We start from the raw sequence: 21,117 nt of genomic DNA, 5'->3' as shown, positions 1-21,117 counted from the left end.
CTCTCTCACACATGCATGCATAAAACATCGGGATGAATACAGTGTACCACAGGTGGTTTAAGACAAATCTCACCCAGCTTTAAGGGCTATCATTTGTAAATGCATTGCATGACTGACAAGCAGCGAACCATTCCTTGAGGGCAGAAAGAAGCACCATATCATTGTGGGTGATAGGCGCCGATTGAAGCGATTTCAGAAGTAGTTTTGTGGTGTCCTCTTTCCGGGCTGTTCCCTGATGCGGTGACACGAGGCCCTGCCGATTGAAGGAGTTCCATGTGATCGTTTTTTTGTCATCCTATGATTTCGCTTTCCAGAGTGCAAAAGGAACGCGATTGAAGAGTCCCCAAACTATAAACCAACTAGAGAAAAAAAAATACGCAAAATTCTGTTCACACTTCAAACTGTTGCCTTTAATAAAATACAGTATAAACATACAACAAAATAGGTAACGACCTTACATACAATATCATTTTACAACAAAACTGTTTTATGAGATTTAACATTTTATTCTTTAAATATGAAAACCACAATCCATACAAGCATACTGTTGCAGACCATTGTGTGTGTAGTAAATGTATACATTCTGGCTCCATCGCACATAAAATAGACATTTAACTTATACAACATTTTTATTACATTTCTTATGCTTTGAGTTATGCTTTCCAAAAGGAATAGAAACATCAGACATAAAAAAAAGCCGGAAGAAAATTACGAACAAAACAAACTTGCATTTACGTGTGCAAAACAGTGTCCTTTAAGTACTTTAATGTTTATCTTTGTAATTTAAGCTGTGGATGTGTCAATGATGTTACACACAAACGTTGGGTTGTAGCTGTAAGTCAGGAACATAACGAAATTTGCCATTTGGATTGCCTCAACTTTGCACGTGCTTTACATCCTGCTGGGTAGAATAAAGAGAGCACCACTCTTTCTTGGGAAGTGACTCAAAAAATGAAACATCCTGATCTCTTAGAAGTTTTCACCTAGTTAAACAAAATAAACCTGAAACCAATATCAATGTCAAGGGGCAGGGAACCAAAATAACAGGAAGAGCCATTTGTATTCGAATTCGGTAAAAAAAAAATCTATATTTCAAGAGCCGCAATGCACATGAATACGAGACGGTGGTCCTAAATAAATAATGTCACGAAGCAGTCCTTAAAGAGCCGCATTCGGCTCCGCAGCCACAGGTTGCTGACCCATAGGCCATGCTGATAAAGTGACCCCCCCCTACTCCAGCGCTGGCTCTAAGCAGCCAACAGAGAGATTAGCAAGGCTTAACACTCATACGCGTATGGCATATATTTACGTTTGGCTATCAGCTAATGCCATCGACTCAAAGAACACTGTTTTTTAAAGTACGCCGTCAATGCCAAGCCATCAAACGTTACATTGGACCCAATGACAAGAATTAGTTAATGCACCAACCTACCTCCTGCTTTGGGGAATCCATATTCCAAGAAGCAATTTGTTATGACATGTCACCTCTAAGTTGACAGACGCAAACTCTTGCAAACAAATGCAAATGCCAGATTTATAATAATCAGTTCTTGCTAAATTAATTCATTCTTAAATACATTTCTGCTCATATAAAAAAAGACAAGGCAACATGAACCACATACATTTTAAACGCTGTGCACCGTGATATTTATTTACAGATTTTACTGCAAGTCGTTTTTTTTTCAGGACAGGATATAACTATAGTTGTAATTTAAGCAGTTTTTTTTTGCTATCATTATTTAAATATAGTGTAGACAATTTATAAAACAATTATATGAAAATTATTTAATGTTTTTTTCAGCAGTAACTACACCAAGATATCAGTCAAAACACCCAAGCCAAAAGTGACTTATTGGAAATGCCTATGCAAAACAGTAGGAGCGAGTTACTGAAATGAGTTGTGCCAATAAAAATAAATAAATCAGAAAATAGAGCAGATGTACAAAACTTTATTGTTGGTACGTTTTTTGTCAAATTATATTGGAATTAGGTGTCCTCTGATGTGACCGTTGATATAAATCCCATACAAATTTCATATTGTAGTTAAGGTAAGGTTAATAATGCAAAAGGAATTAAAACAGGATGTTTCAAAAGTAACTGATTAACTACAAAATCATTGCAGTCTTGTAGTACATCTTAGCAACCGCTTATCTTCGAATTCCAGTTCTCATTCCACACCAATGTCTACTTTGTTGTGGTTTCCGAGATTACGTCATGAAATATATGCCAGACAAGGGCAGCCACGTGTAGCCTTGAATTCAGCACGGCCACAGTAAAAGGCCGGCGGATCTACTAACGACACCATCACGTGCGTGACTCCCAATGCGCTGGGGACGTGGAGGTGGCCAGTACATTACAGTACAGCAAGCGGGATACGGACCTCGAGAATTGCTCCTTTGTATGCAAAGTGTTTTGTCCGAGTACCATAGTTTTCTCCAAAAACACGTTTTGCCAAAACACTCCAATAAAGGACCCTCAAACTAAAATTCTCGTGAGTTATTGAGGCATTTCAAGATAAATTGTCTCCACAGTCAAATGAGTGTAGGGTGGTGCTCACCTGTGTTGGCAGCTGTGAGTAGTGGTAAAAATCCTAAATCATATAATATAAGCAAGATAATTTTTTAAAAAATATTATTGTAATTAATCAGGTCCTACACCTTTGCATGCAATTGTCAATTGTTAATGTATCCTGGCCAAAATAGAAAAGGGTTTGATAAACCCAGTTCCAGGCAATGAAATATTAAAATATCAAGCTAATGGAAGTGTTTAATACATTTTTGGGGACAATTTATAATGGACTCCATAATCTGGCTGGGTGGCAATGTTCACAAATGCATAACAATTATATAAGGCTATAAAGTTCAAATCTTTTTGGGGGGTCGACCAAGACCATCGTTTATCTGGCTTAAATAAAAATAGTAGCATTTTTGTGGGAAGTCAACGATACTTCACTTCCACAATGGGAATTTGGAATTTTAACCATGCGCTTCAGGCCACCAACAGAGACGAGTGATGCCGTATTGCTTGAGTAGGGAGACACTCTTGACTCTTACCTTAGCACCTGTACATGATACACGCTTAGAGCAAAGGCTGGTGCATGTGTTGGGCCTGTGCATGAATAGGCGGTTGTGCAGACACAAAACCTGGGTTCACAGGCACTTGATTATGCACCTGGTATCCTGGATATTGCTGCTGCTGATGTAACGGATATCCAGAAGGCTGCTGTTGGCTAGCAAAGGCTGGTGGCATCGGAGGCGTCCCGTATGGATGTGAGGGAGCATAGCTTGCCGCCTGCCCACCCATTGCCGGTAGAGATGCGTACTGCATTGCAGGTGGCATGGAGCTGACACCAATGCTGTAATGAAATATCAGCACAAACCCTGTTAATGAGAATAACCAGACAATAGCATGGAATTTCTATGCTTAAATGAGTGGTTGAGCAGTACATGCGTTTGCCGCTTGTTGCAGATTCATGTAAATAATTCATCGGCCACCCTGATTAATGGCACGTATTAATTATTAAAATACCACACACCATCCACTTGACGTAAATCTGCAAGAGCAGGTCATTGTGTGCCGGACTCATGGCTGAAATGAGCCAAATTAGAAAATTACCCGCAAATTACTCAATGGGAATATACACGGCAATAACCCCCCCCCCCACGTGACCCCCCTGGGAAAAAAGCTCTAAAACTCAAGTGAGGCTTTCCTGGTCAAACACGCAAAATAATCACAATAATAATGTGCATCTCGTTTTTCGTCAATCCAATCCTGGATGAGGGCCTCTCCACGCCTCGTGGACCATGAGGGATATTGCCATACTTCACCAGGCTGGTCAGCATGGGTTTGTGGGGGGAGTGCAAAACTACAATGGATTTTGATGCACTGCCCTCTATCGCCCAAAATGTATATTCAACTATTTTGAACCTGGGGGTCACCCATCAAGGCACTTAACTAGACCAAACCCTCATTAGCATTCCGAGATCAGATGCGAATGGGTGTATTCTGGGTGATTTGGTCAAAAACTAAGTGGTACTCCACTCTATTGGCAGTCCTGAGTCAGCAAGCAGGAGCAATTCCCCATTCCTATGGAGGGAGGCTGTCTCTCCATATTAAGGCCAATGTTTACAAATAAAAATATCGGCTGTACCTGGGGATACCCATATTAAATTAATGTAAAATACAAACAAGGCAAACATAGCCCAGTTCAGTTTAACAGACTGTAGGGGCAAGTGCTGTTATCGAGCGACTGTTATGACCGACACTGGACATGAGTGGATGGTGTGGCCAGCGGCAAACCTGCCTGCCTGGTCACTATTGTCTCCCCAGTACTTATGTTTACACACCACTCCAGCTACCCATTTACATCTGAGTTTACTTAAAGGAGGGCCACATGGTAATTTAATCAGGTCACCAGGATGGCATTGCAATGGTGCGCATGAACTGCTGCGCCACCAATCTTCACGTAAACATACAGCATACTCACACAAAAACACACCCAAACCCATGGTAAATCGACCTGTTGAATAAAGGCCACCCTTTAATCAACCATGTCTTTTTATCCTTCGATATAATTGCATACTCAGATACACATCGTTCATATATGTATTTTGAACTTCGTAGCCAACGGCGCTAATCCATAACACACCTGGTGTTAGTTGTGTGCTGTGGGGGCGGCTGGACATGATGAGGTGCAGTCGGGAATTGTGGCAGTGAGTTCAGGGGGGCCGGCTGTTCATTGGGGGGCACGTAGCCTTGCGGGGGTGCATAGTGAGCCCCGCTTGGCCCAGCATAACCCTGAAAAAAGTGCAAATACGCGCACACACATACACACGAGTGTGCATGCACACATACAAGCATGGAATACAAACGCCGGCACGCAGACGAACATAGCATACATATTCTTAGTTCTTTCGGTAAAGTCACGTTGAAGGGAAACAACAAAATAATAAAATATATAAAACAATAAAAATTCTCACGACGTTTCGACCATAACACAAACGGTCGTCTTCAGGTGTTATGGTCGAAACGTCGTGAGAATTTTTTATTGTTTTATATATATTTTATTATTTTGTTGTTTCCCTTCAACGTGACTTTATCGAAAGAACTAAGAATATGAATTACTGCAGTCACGAAAGCTTTAAATCAAAATTTATAGCATACATACACAAGCCCGCATACATAACAAAGGCTGACATTCACCATTAAGTGGCTATGATGCCACCACAACACGATTGCCAGGCTAGGCGAGGTGGACTTAGAATCCATATACAGTGGTGTTGCCTACTAGCAGACAGTCAAATGACAGAGCCAGATGTTGCAAGTTTGCACACACGCCACCTGCGCACTTCCCCATTGTGCCAACTTGCTGCGCTTTATTCATCCGACACTCAGCCCATTGTTGCTCGTGTCCTGGATAAAGGAGATCAGTTTTACCTCATAACGAGTATAGCATTGGTAATACCCATACACTGAGGTGGTTGAATAGTCATACCTGTGACCCCGAGGCAGATTGCTGGCCAGGGTAGTACTGATGCTCGGTGTGCACCTTGGAGTAGGGGGAGTAGAAAGGAGTCTCCTTCATCAGCCGATTGTACAAGCTAATGGCGTCGCCAAGGTTTGTATTCATCTCCGATAGCTCCGAGTGCTTCCTGTTTGCATGAGCGCAAGCGAGGGACAATGGAGATCCAGGGAGGGAGCAGTGAGACCGGTAGAACTGACATCAGATGCTTGCGGCTCAGTGTGCCCTTCTTATAGTCTTACGGCTACGTCTGCACACACTTAAGTCACTTGCCCACTGGACCACACGAGGCTTAGATGGTGGATGCCGGTAATGCAGCAGCCTTGGAGGCAGGGTTGGTGGATCATGCAGAGAATAGCACACGCATGACTATGAGGTGGCAAGTAGTTGATAGTATAACTCGGTTTCAGAACTCTCGGTATGTATTTTTTTTATATGTGGGTCTATCAATACGAGGATTGCTAAACAGCAGCATATAGCAGAATCACTTTTCGTGCTGAAAAAAACCCACATTGTTTACAATACAATCTAGGAAATCAAAGCATTTATTTTAGTTAGCCTGAAATCAAAATGTAAAAACTACTCTGGTTTGCTTGCTTGCACAGACCCTCCCGGTTAACACAGGTCTAGAAGGCAAATAGTGTGAAAGTAACAGAAACACATTTTACAAAAAGGATGTGGACAATGTTAATGTTTTCAGTGTTATGCACAGGTTTGTATGGAATGTGTTTTTTTTCTTGGACACTCTCATTCTCTCATGCGCGAAAATACCCAGGTGAGAAATTAGCCAAAAATCCAAATACAGGACACTCATGAAAATGTAGGATAGCAATGAAAAAAAAACGAATCTTGATTCTTAGCGAAGACTTCCCAGAGGAATACAACTCTTTACTATTAACATCCCAAGATCTGACCAGATGGTGCTGTCGATAGCGCTCGACCGAAAATCACAAGATCATGGGTTAAATGCCTGATGAGTGGTTGACTCGGACCATGAATTTGTTAAAAGCCAGAGTAACTATCTGATGCAGACACTGACCATCAACATGAGAAGGTGAAATTTCCATCACTGGCTCAGGGGAACTAATGGAAGGTGAGCACTGCCCCACACTACATTATGTATCACGTCACATTGACCCTGTTATTTTACAGGGAGTCAATTTCTGGCAAGTGGATTCCAGGTCATGGTGAAGACGTATGGTTCTCTGGCAGGTGTCAATCATCGAGGCATGTTTACATGCAACATACCCAGCAGTATCAACAAATGAAGCAGAACAATAGTTTGCAGAGATTGAAGTTTCCATCTTAAAAAGTGTTATCTTTTCACATTTTGTCTTAATAGCCAAATAATATATATTTTTGAAATACTGCCCATTCTCCACCTTGCATACTTGAGTTATTTTAGCAGCTTCATATTTTGTCACAAAGCATCCCAACTGAATTCACACAAAATAAATCCAATGATGCTACTCACTGACTTACCTAGGTTAGCCTATCATCAATCACGTTTACACAGTGAATCTTGCTACATCTGTCATGAACCATGTAATTTAAGTGGCGAACATTCAAACACATTTTGATCAATGAGAGTTATCGGATATCCACTCTTCCGCTTCTCATATCTCCTGCCTGTGATGCTGCAGACTGCGAGAATTTGGAGTTGGATTGTGACGGCTGTGTGAAAGCACTAATCTTGTACCACCTATGGGAGCCTGGTTTCAAATGTGCATTTGGGTCATTCATTAGGTTCTCAAGTGTGGGAAGTTGCGCAATAAGTAAAATTAACTTTTCTTCATTCTCATGAGACAACTGATGTAATGCTTCTGTATGTTTAACCACCTGCAAGTACAATGCATGAGCATCGTACATCTGACGTTACCTGTCTATTTCTTCCAACTTCTGGTCAATCAACGGCCCCATCTGGTGGCAAGATTCTGTAAACAGCAACAGATGCAAGGCACACATGATGCTTTACTCAAAACATAACTTCAGCCAGGAATCACTGGCTTGTTTAAAGTCAATTCTATATCCTTCACTTAACCAGGTGACAAAGCCTTTACATTTATTGCTCTTTTAAATAACATAACGGTAATTCTAGATTTGAAGTTTTCGTGACTGCAATGATCCATGCTCTTTGGTTCTTTCGGTAAAGTCATGTAGGTTAAAATAAAAATATAAAATAAAATTAATTGCTTCCGAAACGTCGTGATTTGATTAGTTTTTTTTTTTTAACCTACGTGACTTTACCGAAAGAACCAAAGAGTAACATAACGGTAAACGTTATTAAGTAAAAACTGTTCTATCAAAATATTAAGAGACAAAAGTATCTTCCTGCCCCAATTAGTCTGCTAACCTCCAACAGCAACTCTGAGATGGCAGCATAAATTAAACATTCTTATGGCAGGGACCTGTATTATCAACTCCAGAGAAACAATTGGCTAACTTGACTCCCGACCAGGATTTGAACTCAGAACCTTCAGATTGCGAGTCAAGCACTTGATCCCCAGCACCACCCAGCTATATTTGCTTTTACTAAAGTTTAGTTTGTGGGTAAAACTTTTCAAATATTGGATCTGGCATATAAGAGGCACATTATGGTATACTCAGTAATACCCACTGGCAGAAGTTACGAGGCAGCTACAACAATCTAAATATTTATTTAGTATCATACAATGCTACTGGAGTTGTACTATCGTGACTATAATTCAGAGGAACCTTCAAGACGTAGTAGTTCTGCAGACTCAGGACGATCATCTTTGGGATCCAGGCTTTGCAACATGTGCAGCACTTGATCCATGCGCTCCTGTACACAAAAACATCCCGCGGTCAGACTGTGTGGGGTTAAGTTCTGCTGTGCCAGCATCTAGAGGCATGTGCAGCTATCTTGAACGGGGGAGGCCACTTTGACTTGACTGTGACATAAATTCAAGGTTTATTTCTGTTAAAACAAGCAATGGGATGGTGCAATCTCCATTCGTGGCGTGGCAGCAGTGTTAGAAATTCTATAATCCTGTGGTGTGGCAGTCTCCATAGGATGGCTGCTATTAAATTAGACTAACCCTAATACCATTACAAGGACAGGAAAAGTCAGAAATAATGCAACAAATCTAGTTATTATAACTATTATTATTAACAACTTTTTTTTAAAATTCAGGGATTCCTGACCAAATGCCAACTCTTTTCTAGGAAGGGTCTGCCAAGTTTTTTTTTACAGCAGGGGTGATAATTGCGTTTTCCCAATTAAGTAATTTCTGAGTAATCTTGGACCATGACGCAAAATCACACAATGGCCTACTCTTCTTTAAATAAGGTTATGGGATCTCTGATGTCAACTTTGAGGCATGGTTTATTTCGCGCGTATATCATGGTTCATACTCGAATTGTAAATGTTATAGGTTTACTCTCCAAGACACCGGTGTGCTGAAGTTGTAACTAATTAGCAAATTTTGTTTACGTGACAAACTTTACCAATTGACTATGTCGGGTAGTTTGGGTTTAACGACACATTTATATTTACGCAATACAACCCAAAAAAAAACCTCGATTATGGATATTGGTCATAAAAGCCTACTCCTATGTGTTAAACATCCACAGTATTAACGAGGGCACCCCTGCCGAATTCTATCCACGAACCTCTGCAACAAGTGGCGAATGTGCTGCTACTGCTGGGCCACGTCACCTTGCACTGCTTCGGTACACTCGTTGTGCTGGTGAATTTGGAAAGTATCAAATGTGTCAGGGTGAACTTTAGATATGAAGCTCACTTGCGAGCCCCGTCTGGCCCAGTGTGTGCATCTTCACCTCATTAATAGCCAGGGGTTCTGGGTCAGGTTCGGCAGTGGGAACTTCCTCTGGTTCATCCCTGATCTCGTACCTTCGCACTGCACACATAAAACCCACACAACCATTTAAACAGACAAATGTCCTTTAGTTAACCAGGACATCCTTGCCGACTTTAAATACACTTTTGAGGGTCCTGCTGTGGAGGAAACCACTGCCCAGGTTAAATCTACACAAATGTGGGAATAGGTCTTATAGGTAAAAACCTACCTACTGTACTGTATTCTACAAGTCATAGCTTTCGATGGTCACTGCATCGCGCGCTTTCAGATGTGCCTCTGCGGCCATCTGGAACGCTCTTCCTTCCGATACTAGGAAGCCACTGGAGCTATGCTCTTTTAAACATAGATTGAAAAATAATGTATTTAGAACTGCTTATTGGGATTCGATTGTTGTCCTTTACCCCGCACCTCCGATTAGCACAGCTGGCGACGTGCGGTGCAAAAGAAGTTCAACATAAACGCATACATACATAGCTTCAGGTGGGGCGTTTCAAGCATGTGGTGATCTCTGCGTGATCTACAAACCCTCCCTTCGAAGCGTTGGATTACAGGCATGGCCCATGTAATACTAGCTTCGGCATGTCTCGCTATTACGGCTGTGTCCAAAGTTGTCGTCAGATTGCTGCAATAGATTAATTACGAGTGGCGTGCTATGCCTACTCTCTTTGCCTTGTCTAAACATGTTATTTTGTGCCCTCCCTAGTATTCAATCAACGTCTATTTATTTGCCGACTTGCATATGGCAGTGAGGCAACAACTGGAAAGCTTATTCTTGTCTAACATTAAACATTTTTGCTCAATGTTCATGCCAGCTGATGCCCTTTACAAATAATCTAGCGCTTTTGATAGGGGGATTTGTTTTGTAGAATTTTGGGGTATTCCTAATCCATTTACCACTTTTTGTTCTGAAGTTACAATGGGAATGATGGACAGACATTCTTCAATAAATCAATATTAGTATGATGTTGAGGGTGGTAAATTTGATGATTATGAATTGTTACATTTAGATATAGTTAAATCTTGATTATAGATGATGTTCAAACACCAAACACAGATGATTAGATTACAAGCGTCAATTACAGATGCTCATGTCGATGATGATGTCAACGATGACAGTGTTAATTGTTGATGATCACGAATGACAAAATTTACCACTCTCTGGTTCTGCGGTGAGATCAGCCGTCACAAAGTTGGAGGGAAACAACCCGAGGCCACTCTCTGTCTCGCCTTTCCACCAGTTGGCATCGCTACACACAGAACAAACCACAACAGGGCTTTAGTGAGAACCCTATTTATATAGTATCTTATGTTACCATTCAACGACGTAGCTGTGTGATGCAGTGGGTTAAAGTGCCTCAAGATCAGCAGTGGAACTGATGCAACCCCAATGCTCATTTGAGCAGGGTGACATTTATTTCAACATCATACCTTAATGGATGATTCTTGGGTTTGATATCAGGCCTCCCAGTAACAATAATTATAAAAAAGGCCCACCCATTAAGTTAAAACCGATCCAGAGCTGTGACATTTTAACAAATAAATGTTTTTGGGATATATTAATTCATCTTCATACATGATGTATTGTGGGAACTCACTCTTCGCAAGTCTATGGAGCCGAGTGCGCAGATGAGCGAAGTAAGGCGGCAGTAATTTCATATTTAAACAAACAGATGTCAATTGACACATTGACATCGATAAATATTGCTTTACCATCCAGGTGAAATGTTATAATTCCCAGTTGTCTCACTGGGAATATCATAGGAGAGGTTAAGCAACTTGAAAATAGCATATGACAAGAAAAGCATTGTAGACAAACAGGAAGAGGAGGTTGCAGTAAGAGGGGCACATTCAGTTTAAAGGTGGACAGGCTTCTCAGACAGGCATTGGAGTGACACTCCAAGGTCAGCAACCAGGAAGACTGAAATGCAGTTGTGGTCTTGATACTGTATAAGATCACACCTTAGAGGTAATGTGTTTGCAGTGCAACAGTGGACGTATTCGGCGTAACCATGCGATGGCGAGTTGACTTAACATCAATGGCATTGATTTGCACTTATTTTCTCCCATACCAAAATTCCTATTGTGAAACTGAACCCATGTCATGGGAGATAGATGTATTTCCATTCACAACTCTCGCAACTAGCAGTGATAACATAATAAGCACTTCCGAAATCACTTCAATAGGCCGCAATATGCACACATGGAGGGTACACAGCCTTTAAAGCTGAATAAGACAATTTTTTTGGAGGGTCATTCATCACCAGGTTGAGTGAATTGACTCACTACACTTGAGAACACAGTTTAAGAATATGTGGCTACCCTAATTTGAAGCGTCAGTTCGTAGTTATAATCTGGTATTACCCATCCCCTGAACCACCGAGTGAACTTAATTGTTTTCAAGTCTTATTATTTTGAAAAACAGTGGCTGTCTGTACCTGTCATCCAGCACAGTCAAGATTTCTCCAGCCCTGAAGGTCAGCTCATTATCTTCGGCTGCTTCGAAGTCGTACAAGGCGCGCACTTTACGCACGACACCGCTCGGTGCTCCGAGCGGGATGGATGTCATTACAGCCTGCGGGTACAGGCTTGGTGGGGAGGCGAGCGACGGGCCGACTGACGAGGTGGTGGAAGAGGAGCCTCCAACACCGGACAATGAAGGATACTGCTTTTGCTCCTTGATAGAAAGCTCGATGGCTAAAAGGGGTGGAAGGAGAGACATGAGAAACAGAATTGGACGAACGAGTCAACGTGTCTGTGTTTGAATGAGCACGGTGGCGAGATGTTAAATACCTCACCTGTTATACAGGAGTCATAGGTTCGATCCCGACCCTGACTCCTGTATATTTGGAGTTTGAAATTTTCCCCATGGTCGCGTGTATTTTTCTCCAGGTCTTCCAGTTTTTCCCCCCACATTTAGCAACATGTGTTTAAGAGTATTTGGCTGCAATACATTTCCACCTGATAAGCCACTTCGTTGAGCTATCATTTGTGGCCAGGTCGCTTCTGAAAAAGGGCTATAAAGGCTCAGTGGGCCTTACCTGATCAAATTAAAGGTTTTTTTACAAGGTTGTGCTCGACTACAGCTCTACCATAAGCCAGCGGTGGAGATTCCACACTTTCATGCCTGTGGCCAGTCTCTCCATAGAATATGCAGTGTTTTTATAAATTTGTCTTGTTCCCAATTATATAATTATGCTAGTGGCATAGCGAGACGAATGTCCATTCTGAAGTTTTACAGATAGCAGGGTATCACCCAATGTTAGAGAACAACCTTTTGGAAGGTGATATGACAGATCTGCTTATGATTTGTTTTTATTGCATCTTAACTATACCCATAGGTAAATTCCTAATGAAGCAGTAATAATTTTACACCTGGTAGGAATGATGGGTCAAATCAGTCTCGTACCATAATTGCAACTTATAACCTTCTGATTTTGAGTTAAGGCCTCGAAATGCATTATATATTCTGCAAGTTGTGCATGCTTTTAAAATCTGTATTTTGCCTGCCACTGACACACATTTGTCTATTATGTAGAACAATGCCATGAGGTCTTTAGTGTCCTCTACACCTTTTGTTTTGTAACAACTAATCAAGCGGATGTTAAATGAGGAGGCAGTTCATTCAGTTGATAATTAATGGATGCATGATGATGACTATACACCAACCTTTTGCAAGATCATCTTCCTCCTTGGACCTGACCACACCTTTTGAAGGCTCCTTTGCAGGGGATCCAAAGCCAGCCTTAGCAGCCTCCATCTCCTGTGGAATCAAAAGCACGTCACATTATACAGATCATTGATGATAGCAGCCAGGCCAGTAACTCATCAGCAGGTGACAGTGATGATGATGATAATGATGACCATGTTGACAATGATGGACTGTTTAGATGATGATATAAGCAATGGAGATGCAAATGATAATAACAATAAGTTGACTACAATAACAATACAAGACACAACACGCACAAGCTGTCAATGTGCCTGTACCTTTGAGCCAAGGGCCGGAAACTCAATTTCCTTATCCTTTAGATTCTTGATGATGAAGAAGAGGAGACACATCTGGGAATCATTCTTAAACTTCTCCCACCACTCCACCAGCATTGCCTTTAATCGATCGCACACCTTCGGATGTGCCTGCAATCACAACCAATAATAAAAGCGTAACCCAACATTTACCTGCAATTATATTTAAATAAATTAATATTCAGTTGCAGCTTTGGTGGAATGGTCAGCACACCGCACGTGCAATCCAGAGGTCACTGCTTTGATTTGATCTCCTGGCGCGGCAGGTGGAAGAGCGGTAACGTTTCTTCAATTCCCCAGCCTCTATCCACCCAATAGTATAAACGAGTACAAAACGGTCGATCAGCAGGTCGTGTGTGTGTTGGGGTAAAGTTTGGGTACTCCCACCTCTTCTAAATGCCCTCTCGAGAGTTTCCTCTAATGGAGGCCCTTCTGCCAGCAGTAACGTGAAAAATCAATTGCAGGGTTGCACCCTTTACTGTCACCTTTTCATTCCATTTTTATCTTAGGGCGGTTATATGGTGGTGATATGGCCTAGCAGTAGTGCGTTCGTCACTTGTTGTAGTGTTTTCAAATACAGCAGCCGCCTTGACTTACTGCGAGTGTGATAACCATAATAACGCGATCCATCTGCTTCGCAAGGAGATGGATGTTAAAGATCCCTGGCATAATTTGCAATGTGTGCTATCGGCAGGGTCCAAACTTGTAAAAATAAAAATTACCTGCAAATTAATCAATTGCGATTATACATGACCCCAGATCACTATTCCTGGTCTCTTGAATTCTCACCTGGTTACACAAAATACTTTATATTCTTTTACATTTTTGTAACCATCATCTGGCTGAGTAGCACTGTGCTCAACTTGCAATCAGACAGGGAGTTTATTCAAATTCCATTTGGGAGTTGCTGCTGTCCATTATCCATCCATGAAGACATTGACTAGCTATTTAACCAACAGTGAACATCTACTGAGATTATTTTTCTCTTTTTTTAAGCTGTCAAACCACAGTTATTTAAGGGCACTCTTAAACATTTCCAATGAAATATCTCCTTGCTCAGGCAAGTGTGCGGTGTCAATTATGTCCACTGGAGGCTCTGAGCCAGTGTTGAAAACTTTGATCCGTATGGCAGTGGGTTTATTGACCCTGGAGGGATAGTGGGCAGAATCTACCTCCAAGCGGGATGTAAACCTGGGGGCACACTGGCTTTGGTGTGTGTGTTACAAATGAATCCTTTCCCGTTCCGATGATGTACGTTTACGTCATTAGTTTTTCTTCCGATTCTGTTCCGATGACGTATGTGTACATAATCAAAACAAGACCGGAAGAAAAACTATAATAAAATAACCCACCAGGCCATGCCGGAGGGCGTGTGGCACAGTTTGGCATCAGCTATCATTGAGTCCGGTTGTGTCGCTACAGTTATCTGCGGTGAGTACAATGTCTTTAAACACAATGGCGCTATGCCTCTCTAAATTAAATTAACTCTGAGCCACTTGCACGTGCCAAGAATCAGAGGTGAACAGGATCCACCCTGCAACTTGGGGACATCTCGGAATGGGAAAGGGTTAAGGTTGTTATGTTTCTCAATGTGTCATTGGTATGTGGTGTGATGCAGCATCACTCACCTTCTCCAGAACCTTCGTGACTTCATCGGCGAATTCCTTCGAGCAAATCTGCACTTGGAATGGCTTCCCACAACTTGACACACAAGCCTCCAGCAGCTGCAACATTGAAATTAACGACATTATAACGAGTCTCAATGGAATCATCAAAATGTAATGTAAATATTACCACCAACACAATCATATTCATTAGTTCGACTCGGCCCAAATGTGTGGTCAATTATTTAGCAAAAAAAAAAATGCATTCCACTATTGTTGACTATTACTCATGCCACTTTTTTAAATATTGGCAGTCCTCACAATCTGCCTCCCGAATGCAGGAAACGCCCTACAAGCCATGCCCAGGGTGGTGCAAATAATCATGTCAATAACCAATGTGGTAAATGTTTTGTTTAGTTATCGATGCGTTTAATATTAGCATGGGCCGGGTCAAACTACTTGGGTTAGCATAAATGTGTGTTTTAATTTTCCCTTATTTTAGCACAGAAATGGCCAGGAAGTTAAACCAAGCGAAAGATGTAATGAGGCACGAGCCTTGACCTGATAGACCCCAGAGATGACGCTGCTATAAGCATACAGTACAGCTTCAGGAGGAGTTCAGGGACCAAGGTCCCAAACCCTCATGGGCTCAGCACAATGCCAGCACTACATTACCCAGGTTCCCACTGGCTATGGAAATCGGGTACTGGTATCCAGTCTCCTTCATCCTGCACACATGGCCTACCCATCACAGCCTACAATGCCATGTTCTATTCCAAACATTAAAGTTGCTTTCCCGACACTATCCTGCCATGAACAACTTATCGCATGCCATATGCACCTATAGTCAAATAATCTGCTTTTTGTAAATCTAGTCACACCATTGATTATACTCACCGTCAGAGAATGCATAGCCACCAAAGGAACCTTGTGCTGTACTCTCTTCATGATTGCCATTAAGCAGTCTTTGGACCTGCAAGCATTACACAGGTGAAAAATATATAGAACATGTCTTCTCATGAAGTACAGAGGTAATAGCTGTTGCTTAGCACCGATTCTGCGAGGTCATGTGAAAAAAATTGCAAAATGAAATCTGAATGGGCTCTAACCTGGATAAAATAAAGCACATTCAACTTAATTTTAAATGTTGTAAATAAGTAAAAGGCCAATTGTTTCCCTTCTCCAGTGAGCAATACAGCAGTGCTTACAGCAGTGCTCATGTCCAATGATGGCTCTGAGCCAGTGGAGGAAACTCTGCATTCCTATGGAATGGGCCATAAATTTGCTCTGAAGACAGGTCATCACTCTAAATGTCGACTCATTATCTAATTTTCGATTATAAGGCAGAGTTATTGATGATGGTGATTAATGTTTTTGATTTAGCCATATAAGGAACACTGTTGATTTCCCACCAAGTAGTATTCATTGAATGGACCTTGGAAGGCATGATGATTGGCGGAGTCAACTTCCAACTTAGAAACTAACTCACGACAATCCAATTGTGACATGAGTGCTCTCGCTGCAGCACCACCCTGTGGTGATGACTATCATCATCATTGCCATAGTCAATCCAATGCTGGATGAAGGCCTCCCCAAGCATCCGCCATCTCTCACGATCCTGCAATGTAATATGTGATATGATCAAAAATGGTAAAATTAAAGTTACCCATTGGGAGACGCTTCAACTTGATTGCAGATGTCTGTGATTAGAGACCAGTCTTCGGTTGAGTTGCTTTCACTAGTTGCTCGTTCTGTATATGAACAAGATACACAGAAAATGTACACAAGAGGACAAAGATTTTCTCAATTACCTTTAAAAGCCAAGCAGTAAGTGCCCTTAGCAAGCACCTATTAAGGCCAGCAAGGCACAATGAGGGGTTGGTGTGGCAAGTGTAATAATGCTGGTCACTTTTGTGTCCTGAACACTGCACCAAATTGAAGGTTAAATGGACTAGAACAGAAGAACAGTTTCAGACAACCCTTGCTACGAATGTATATGGCTGGGAATCGAACCCAGGTATCAGGATAGTAACGCAGTACACACACTACTGTAAATGTATTATCTTTGGACATACGCACCCGAGCACACAGTAGGCTGCAACATTAAGTAGCAGTTATGTGACCAATGAGCACTTTGTGCCAAGCTAGGTGCACTTTGAGACCATTTGGAGTGGCAAAAACTTGAGTTTACATGACAAAAAAACTTTGCTATGAGTAAACATGACACAGCTTCAAGTGCCCAATAAAAAATCATGGTGTAGAGATGCACAGATGGTACATTTACCAGTCCTCTGTTCGGTGACCCCAAAACATACACAAACATCCCCCTACAGCTATATATTCTTCGGAAAAGCGTCGTTGGAACACCTATCAAGGCTGGAATGACATAAGAGGGGTCGGTGTGGTCCCAATCCCACACCTGACCACCATTCTCTCTCCAGTGCTAATGTTTATAACCACACAAAATATTAACTTAAGGATGAGTGGACCCAGGTAAGGCCCAGGACAATTTCATGTACTTTCCATTGATATTAGCCATTTGCGGGAATCAAACTCGGGCCGACGGGTTTGTGGTGCATTAATCGCTACAAGCGACGCTTTCTCTCTAAACCACATAACAGACACACAATAATCATATTAAGGATATCATAACCATGACATTGGTTAGTAGCGCTTGGTGTAAAGTTTACCAAAATGTGGTGTTAAGTTCACCAAAATGTGTTAAGACCTGTGTTGCAATCGTTTATGGGCCACTGGATTTTACAAACGCTGGACAGCTTAACACAGCTGTGTAGCACTTAAGGAGCACAGTGCAAACATTGGGCATACTGTAATGGCCGGGTATAATGACTTGCCTCTATAATGAGCGTTTTAGAGGCAGAATTGGGTGGACCAAGCGGTGGTTATACAAGGTTACCTAAAGAGATGACAGGTAACTTGTCTGCGAAGATTTCAAAATGTTATCTCCTTATTGTATGGGTGTTCACCAGGTACACTACCGTTTTCTTTCCCCTGCAAAACGCTTGGTTAAATATCCCAATTTAGGACCCTTGCAAAGAAGTATTGAGACCTAATGAAGCTTTGCTAAACCAATACAAAACGCACCACAGTACATATAAAGTAATAATACTATTATTGATACACAATGTTCCACTGTTAAATATAGTGCTACAGGTTGTGGAGTATTTGTATAATGTACACAATTATATTATATGGCCAACATAGTGTACATAATCAACAATAAGTCTAAATTACTTGCTCACACCGCTACTGGCTGAAGGGCCTCCCCTAGGGGGAGCTCGAAAGAGCCCCCTTTGGAGGGTGTTTTGGCCTACTCTTCCATGCGCTGCTTAGGCGACGTGGAAGATGGGGGGGGGAGTACCCACACGTTTCGCCACTGCACGCAACCTGTCTAATCGACTTCTTCTTTCGTGTGGCTGATGTAGATGCAAAGCGACAACTACAGTTGCACATTGAGGTGGTCGGGACATTTGTGGATAGGGCATTGCCATCGTGATATGTTGTATGGTCTGTTCTGGATGACCACAGTCGCACACTGGAGAGTTTTTAGTTTTCAATTTGTGCATCAGGTATCGTGGAAGAATCAAACCCGGGCGGATCTTCTGTTGGGGTTTTCACAAGGTGTCTGAGTTCTTTTGAACTCCACTCAGCTCTCCTAATGGACCAGCTGCGGCGAACCCATTTATCCTGCTGGGTGGACAGAGGCAGTGGGGGGGGGGGATTTGGAAACTTTCCCATTGTTTCAAAAGCCGTTGAAAAGGGCCTAATAGTTAATCGGATCCCTCCAGTATAAATAAGATTCTGATTCTGCATCGAACTGGTGACTCCAAGTCCAGTGTGATAACCATTCGATCACGGCAGCATGCTTAACATTTAAATGCAAATGTATTCAAAAAATTAACAATTCCTTAAACCAAAATAAAACATTAACTCTACGTTGATCTTTGATTCAACAAGGTCCCAGTTGCCCCTTATGAAAGCAAGGGAATTACCTAACTGTACATTTAACAAACTCAACATAACTCGTGTAACTGTAACCTGACTCAAAAAATAGTTTAAATTCATACTCTTTGGTTCTATTCGATAAAGTCACGTAAAAAACAACAATATTTTTTATTTGTTGTTTTTTACGTGACTTTACCGAATAGAACCAAAGAGTATGGATCCGTGCAGTCACGAAAGCTTTAAATCTAGAAGTTTAGATTCAATATACTATTTAACAACGATTTAAAAAATATTTGCAAAACATTGGTTCCTTCTTTTACATTTCCCAGTTTTCCATGACAAATCATGACGCTTAAATCCAGTTTAAACTGCTAAAAACTGTATCGCATATCCATAGTTTTTAGAACGGAACTACCTAGGGTAAAATTACATCTTCCTCTCTGTATAGTACTCGATTCTCCTTTAAAATACACATCCACATCATCATGGTGATGTATGGGCGTCAAATTAAGACTATGCTATCTTCAATTGATGTGCTATGTAAAGGATTAACTTTTGAAATGTTGGCCATTCCAGTCAGTTCCCCAGGTCTCCAATTAAATATACAATAGACTTCACAATCTCAATATGGTTTCACCTGGTTAATGAACAATGTTATAATACTGTAACCCATTACCGAAAAGTGTCGTTATTTGACGAGTGAATTATTAAGGTTCATTCCTTGCATCGTTCCCAGTTCTCCCCTGGAACCATATTACAGTACATTTGGCAATATTAAAATAGTTAAATTATAGGACATCAAAGTTGTCGTTATCTAACAGTGTCATTTTGTGGACCATTTATGGTTTATTGTTTGCATCCCTGGAAATAAAGGATCACATTATCTCATTTGACAACTTAACTCGCAAAGAATTACCTCTTTCCCTTTAAAATCCCACTTCTGGTAGTGTTTTGACCCGCCCCTACTGGGCATCTGTGAAAAAGAGCTTTGTAGCTCATCGAATCCCTCCAATAGAAATAAACATTCTCATTCTGATACCGCCTCTCTCAATCACAAAGTCAACCTCAAAATAAAAGCTGGACATTTGTATTCAAGCGCTCTACTGAGTTGACAAATTAAAGCTACACCGTCTCATGCCTCGAGTATCAGACGTCTCTATGCTTGACCCTGAAAACTTGGTGGAAAATCCACATTCCCACGGCATTGGCCATCATTATCAGACACATGTTAACCCACTATTGGACGAGGGCCTTACCAACCCGCCTGAGATGTTAATTCTCCACGTAAACACTCGCTCAGTCTCCCTCGGTATACGGCGCCTGGGCTACAACGCTCGTAAGTTTAGAGGTGGACAAAGTGTTTCCAACGAGCAGTGGTGGAAATTCCACGTTCCCTCGGCGAAGCGCGTCATTTACACGGGATAATAAACGAGCTATCAATGTACATTGTTCTTGCAACAGCCCTTGTATAAAGGCCTTACCGTGGTGAGTGTCTGGTCATGCTTCACCGCGCTCGTCAGTCAAGTGTGCGAGCAGTAATCGGACCGATCTAGATATTACTCGCCACCGATGTTATTACCCGTGGTCGTGAATGAATGCAGTGGGACTAACTAACCACTGCGCCACCGATCCGGGCACCAGATGTCCATTATGTACTACGCGTAACAGTGACGTTACGTTAATGAAATAAGACTTAGGTGGCGGGGTAAAACACCATTGTTGTTCGTCCAAACTGTGCATTATGTTCCGCGTCGATGAAAAACCGCGCACCCACCGTGGCGACGGTTAAACTCGCATTTACACTGAGCAATTGTACGACGTTCATTATTGTTGAATGAAAGACGCCACTGTTAAAACAAAAAAATTGCGAGTACAGTAAGTGATGCGCGCGCGGTACAGTGCGGCGTGTTGTGATGAGGAAGAGCGACACTCACCCACGTCGCCATCGAACGGGTTGGTGGGCGAGAAGAGCGGCATCTTACGAATCTAAATTATTGAACAACAACAACAAGTTGGGTTGTGTTGGTGGGGGGGGCAGAGTTTGGTCGACGATAGCGAGAGATGACGACGACGACAGCTGAGGCGAAGCGGAGAGAGAATTCGCGACTGCGTTGGCGGGGAAGCCCGGGAGGCGTGACGTCACGGCGCGCGACGTCACAGT

General features: G+C 41.9%; 1 protein-coding gene across 1 annotated transcript; it reads right to left on the bottom strand.

The window, feature by feature from the left end:
* Positions 1-383: 383 nt before the first annotated feature.
* LOC116943855 (signal transducing adapter molecule 1-like) lies at positions 384-21,117 on the bottom strand. Its single transcript, XM_032957118.2, has 14 exons — positions 20,891-21,117; positions 16,657-16,741; positions 15,888-15,963; positions 15,015-15,110; positions 13,351-13,497; positions 13,030-13,123; positions 11,799-12,057; positions 10,516-10,610; positions 9,323-9,402; positions 8,237-8,324; positions 7,401-7,455; positions 5,495-5,651; positions 4,649-4,797; positions 384-3,355 (listed from the first exon to the last, which is right to left on the bottom strand). The coding sequence occupies exons 1-14, from the start codon at positions 20,931-20,933 to the stop codon at positions 3,079-3,081; spliced, it is 1,701 nt and encodes a 566-aa protein (XP_032813009.1). The 5' UTR covers positions 20,934-21,117; the 3' UTR covers positions 384-3,078.

Source organism: Petromyzon marinus, chromosome 19, assembly GCF_048934315.1.
Source record: "Petromyzon marinus isolate PM22_M1 ecotype Great Lakes invasive population chromosome 19, UKy_Petmar_22M1.pri1.0, whole genome shotgun sequence".
In the NCBI taxonomy this organism is placed as follows: domain Eukaryota; kingdom Metazoa; phylum Chordata; class Hyperoartia; order Petromyzontiformes; family Petromyzontidae; genus Petromyzon; species Petromyzon marinus.
Note: the sequence above shows the minus strand (reverse complement) of the source record. Positions and strands in the feature narration are given on the sequence as shown.

Excerpts from the sequence above, each read along its gene's own strand:
- LOC116943855 (XM_032957118.2), bottom strand. The coding sequence starts at position 20,933 with ATGCCGCTCTTCTCGCCCACCAACCCGTTCGATGGCGACGTGG. Across the intron at positions 15,964-16,656 it reads GTTGAAGCGTCTCCCAATGG|GTCCAAAGACTGCTTAATGG; the intron begins GTAACTTTAATT and ends TAATGCTTGCAG. Across the intron at positions 4,798-5,494 it reads AATCTGCCTCGGGGTCACAG|GGTTATGCTGGGCCAAGCGG; the intron begins GTATGACTATTC and ends CACTTTTTTCAG.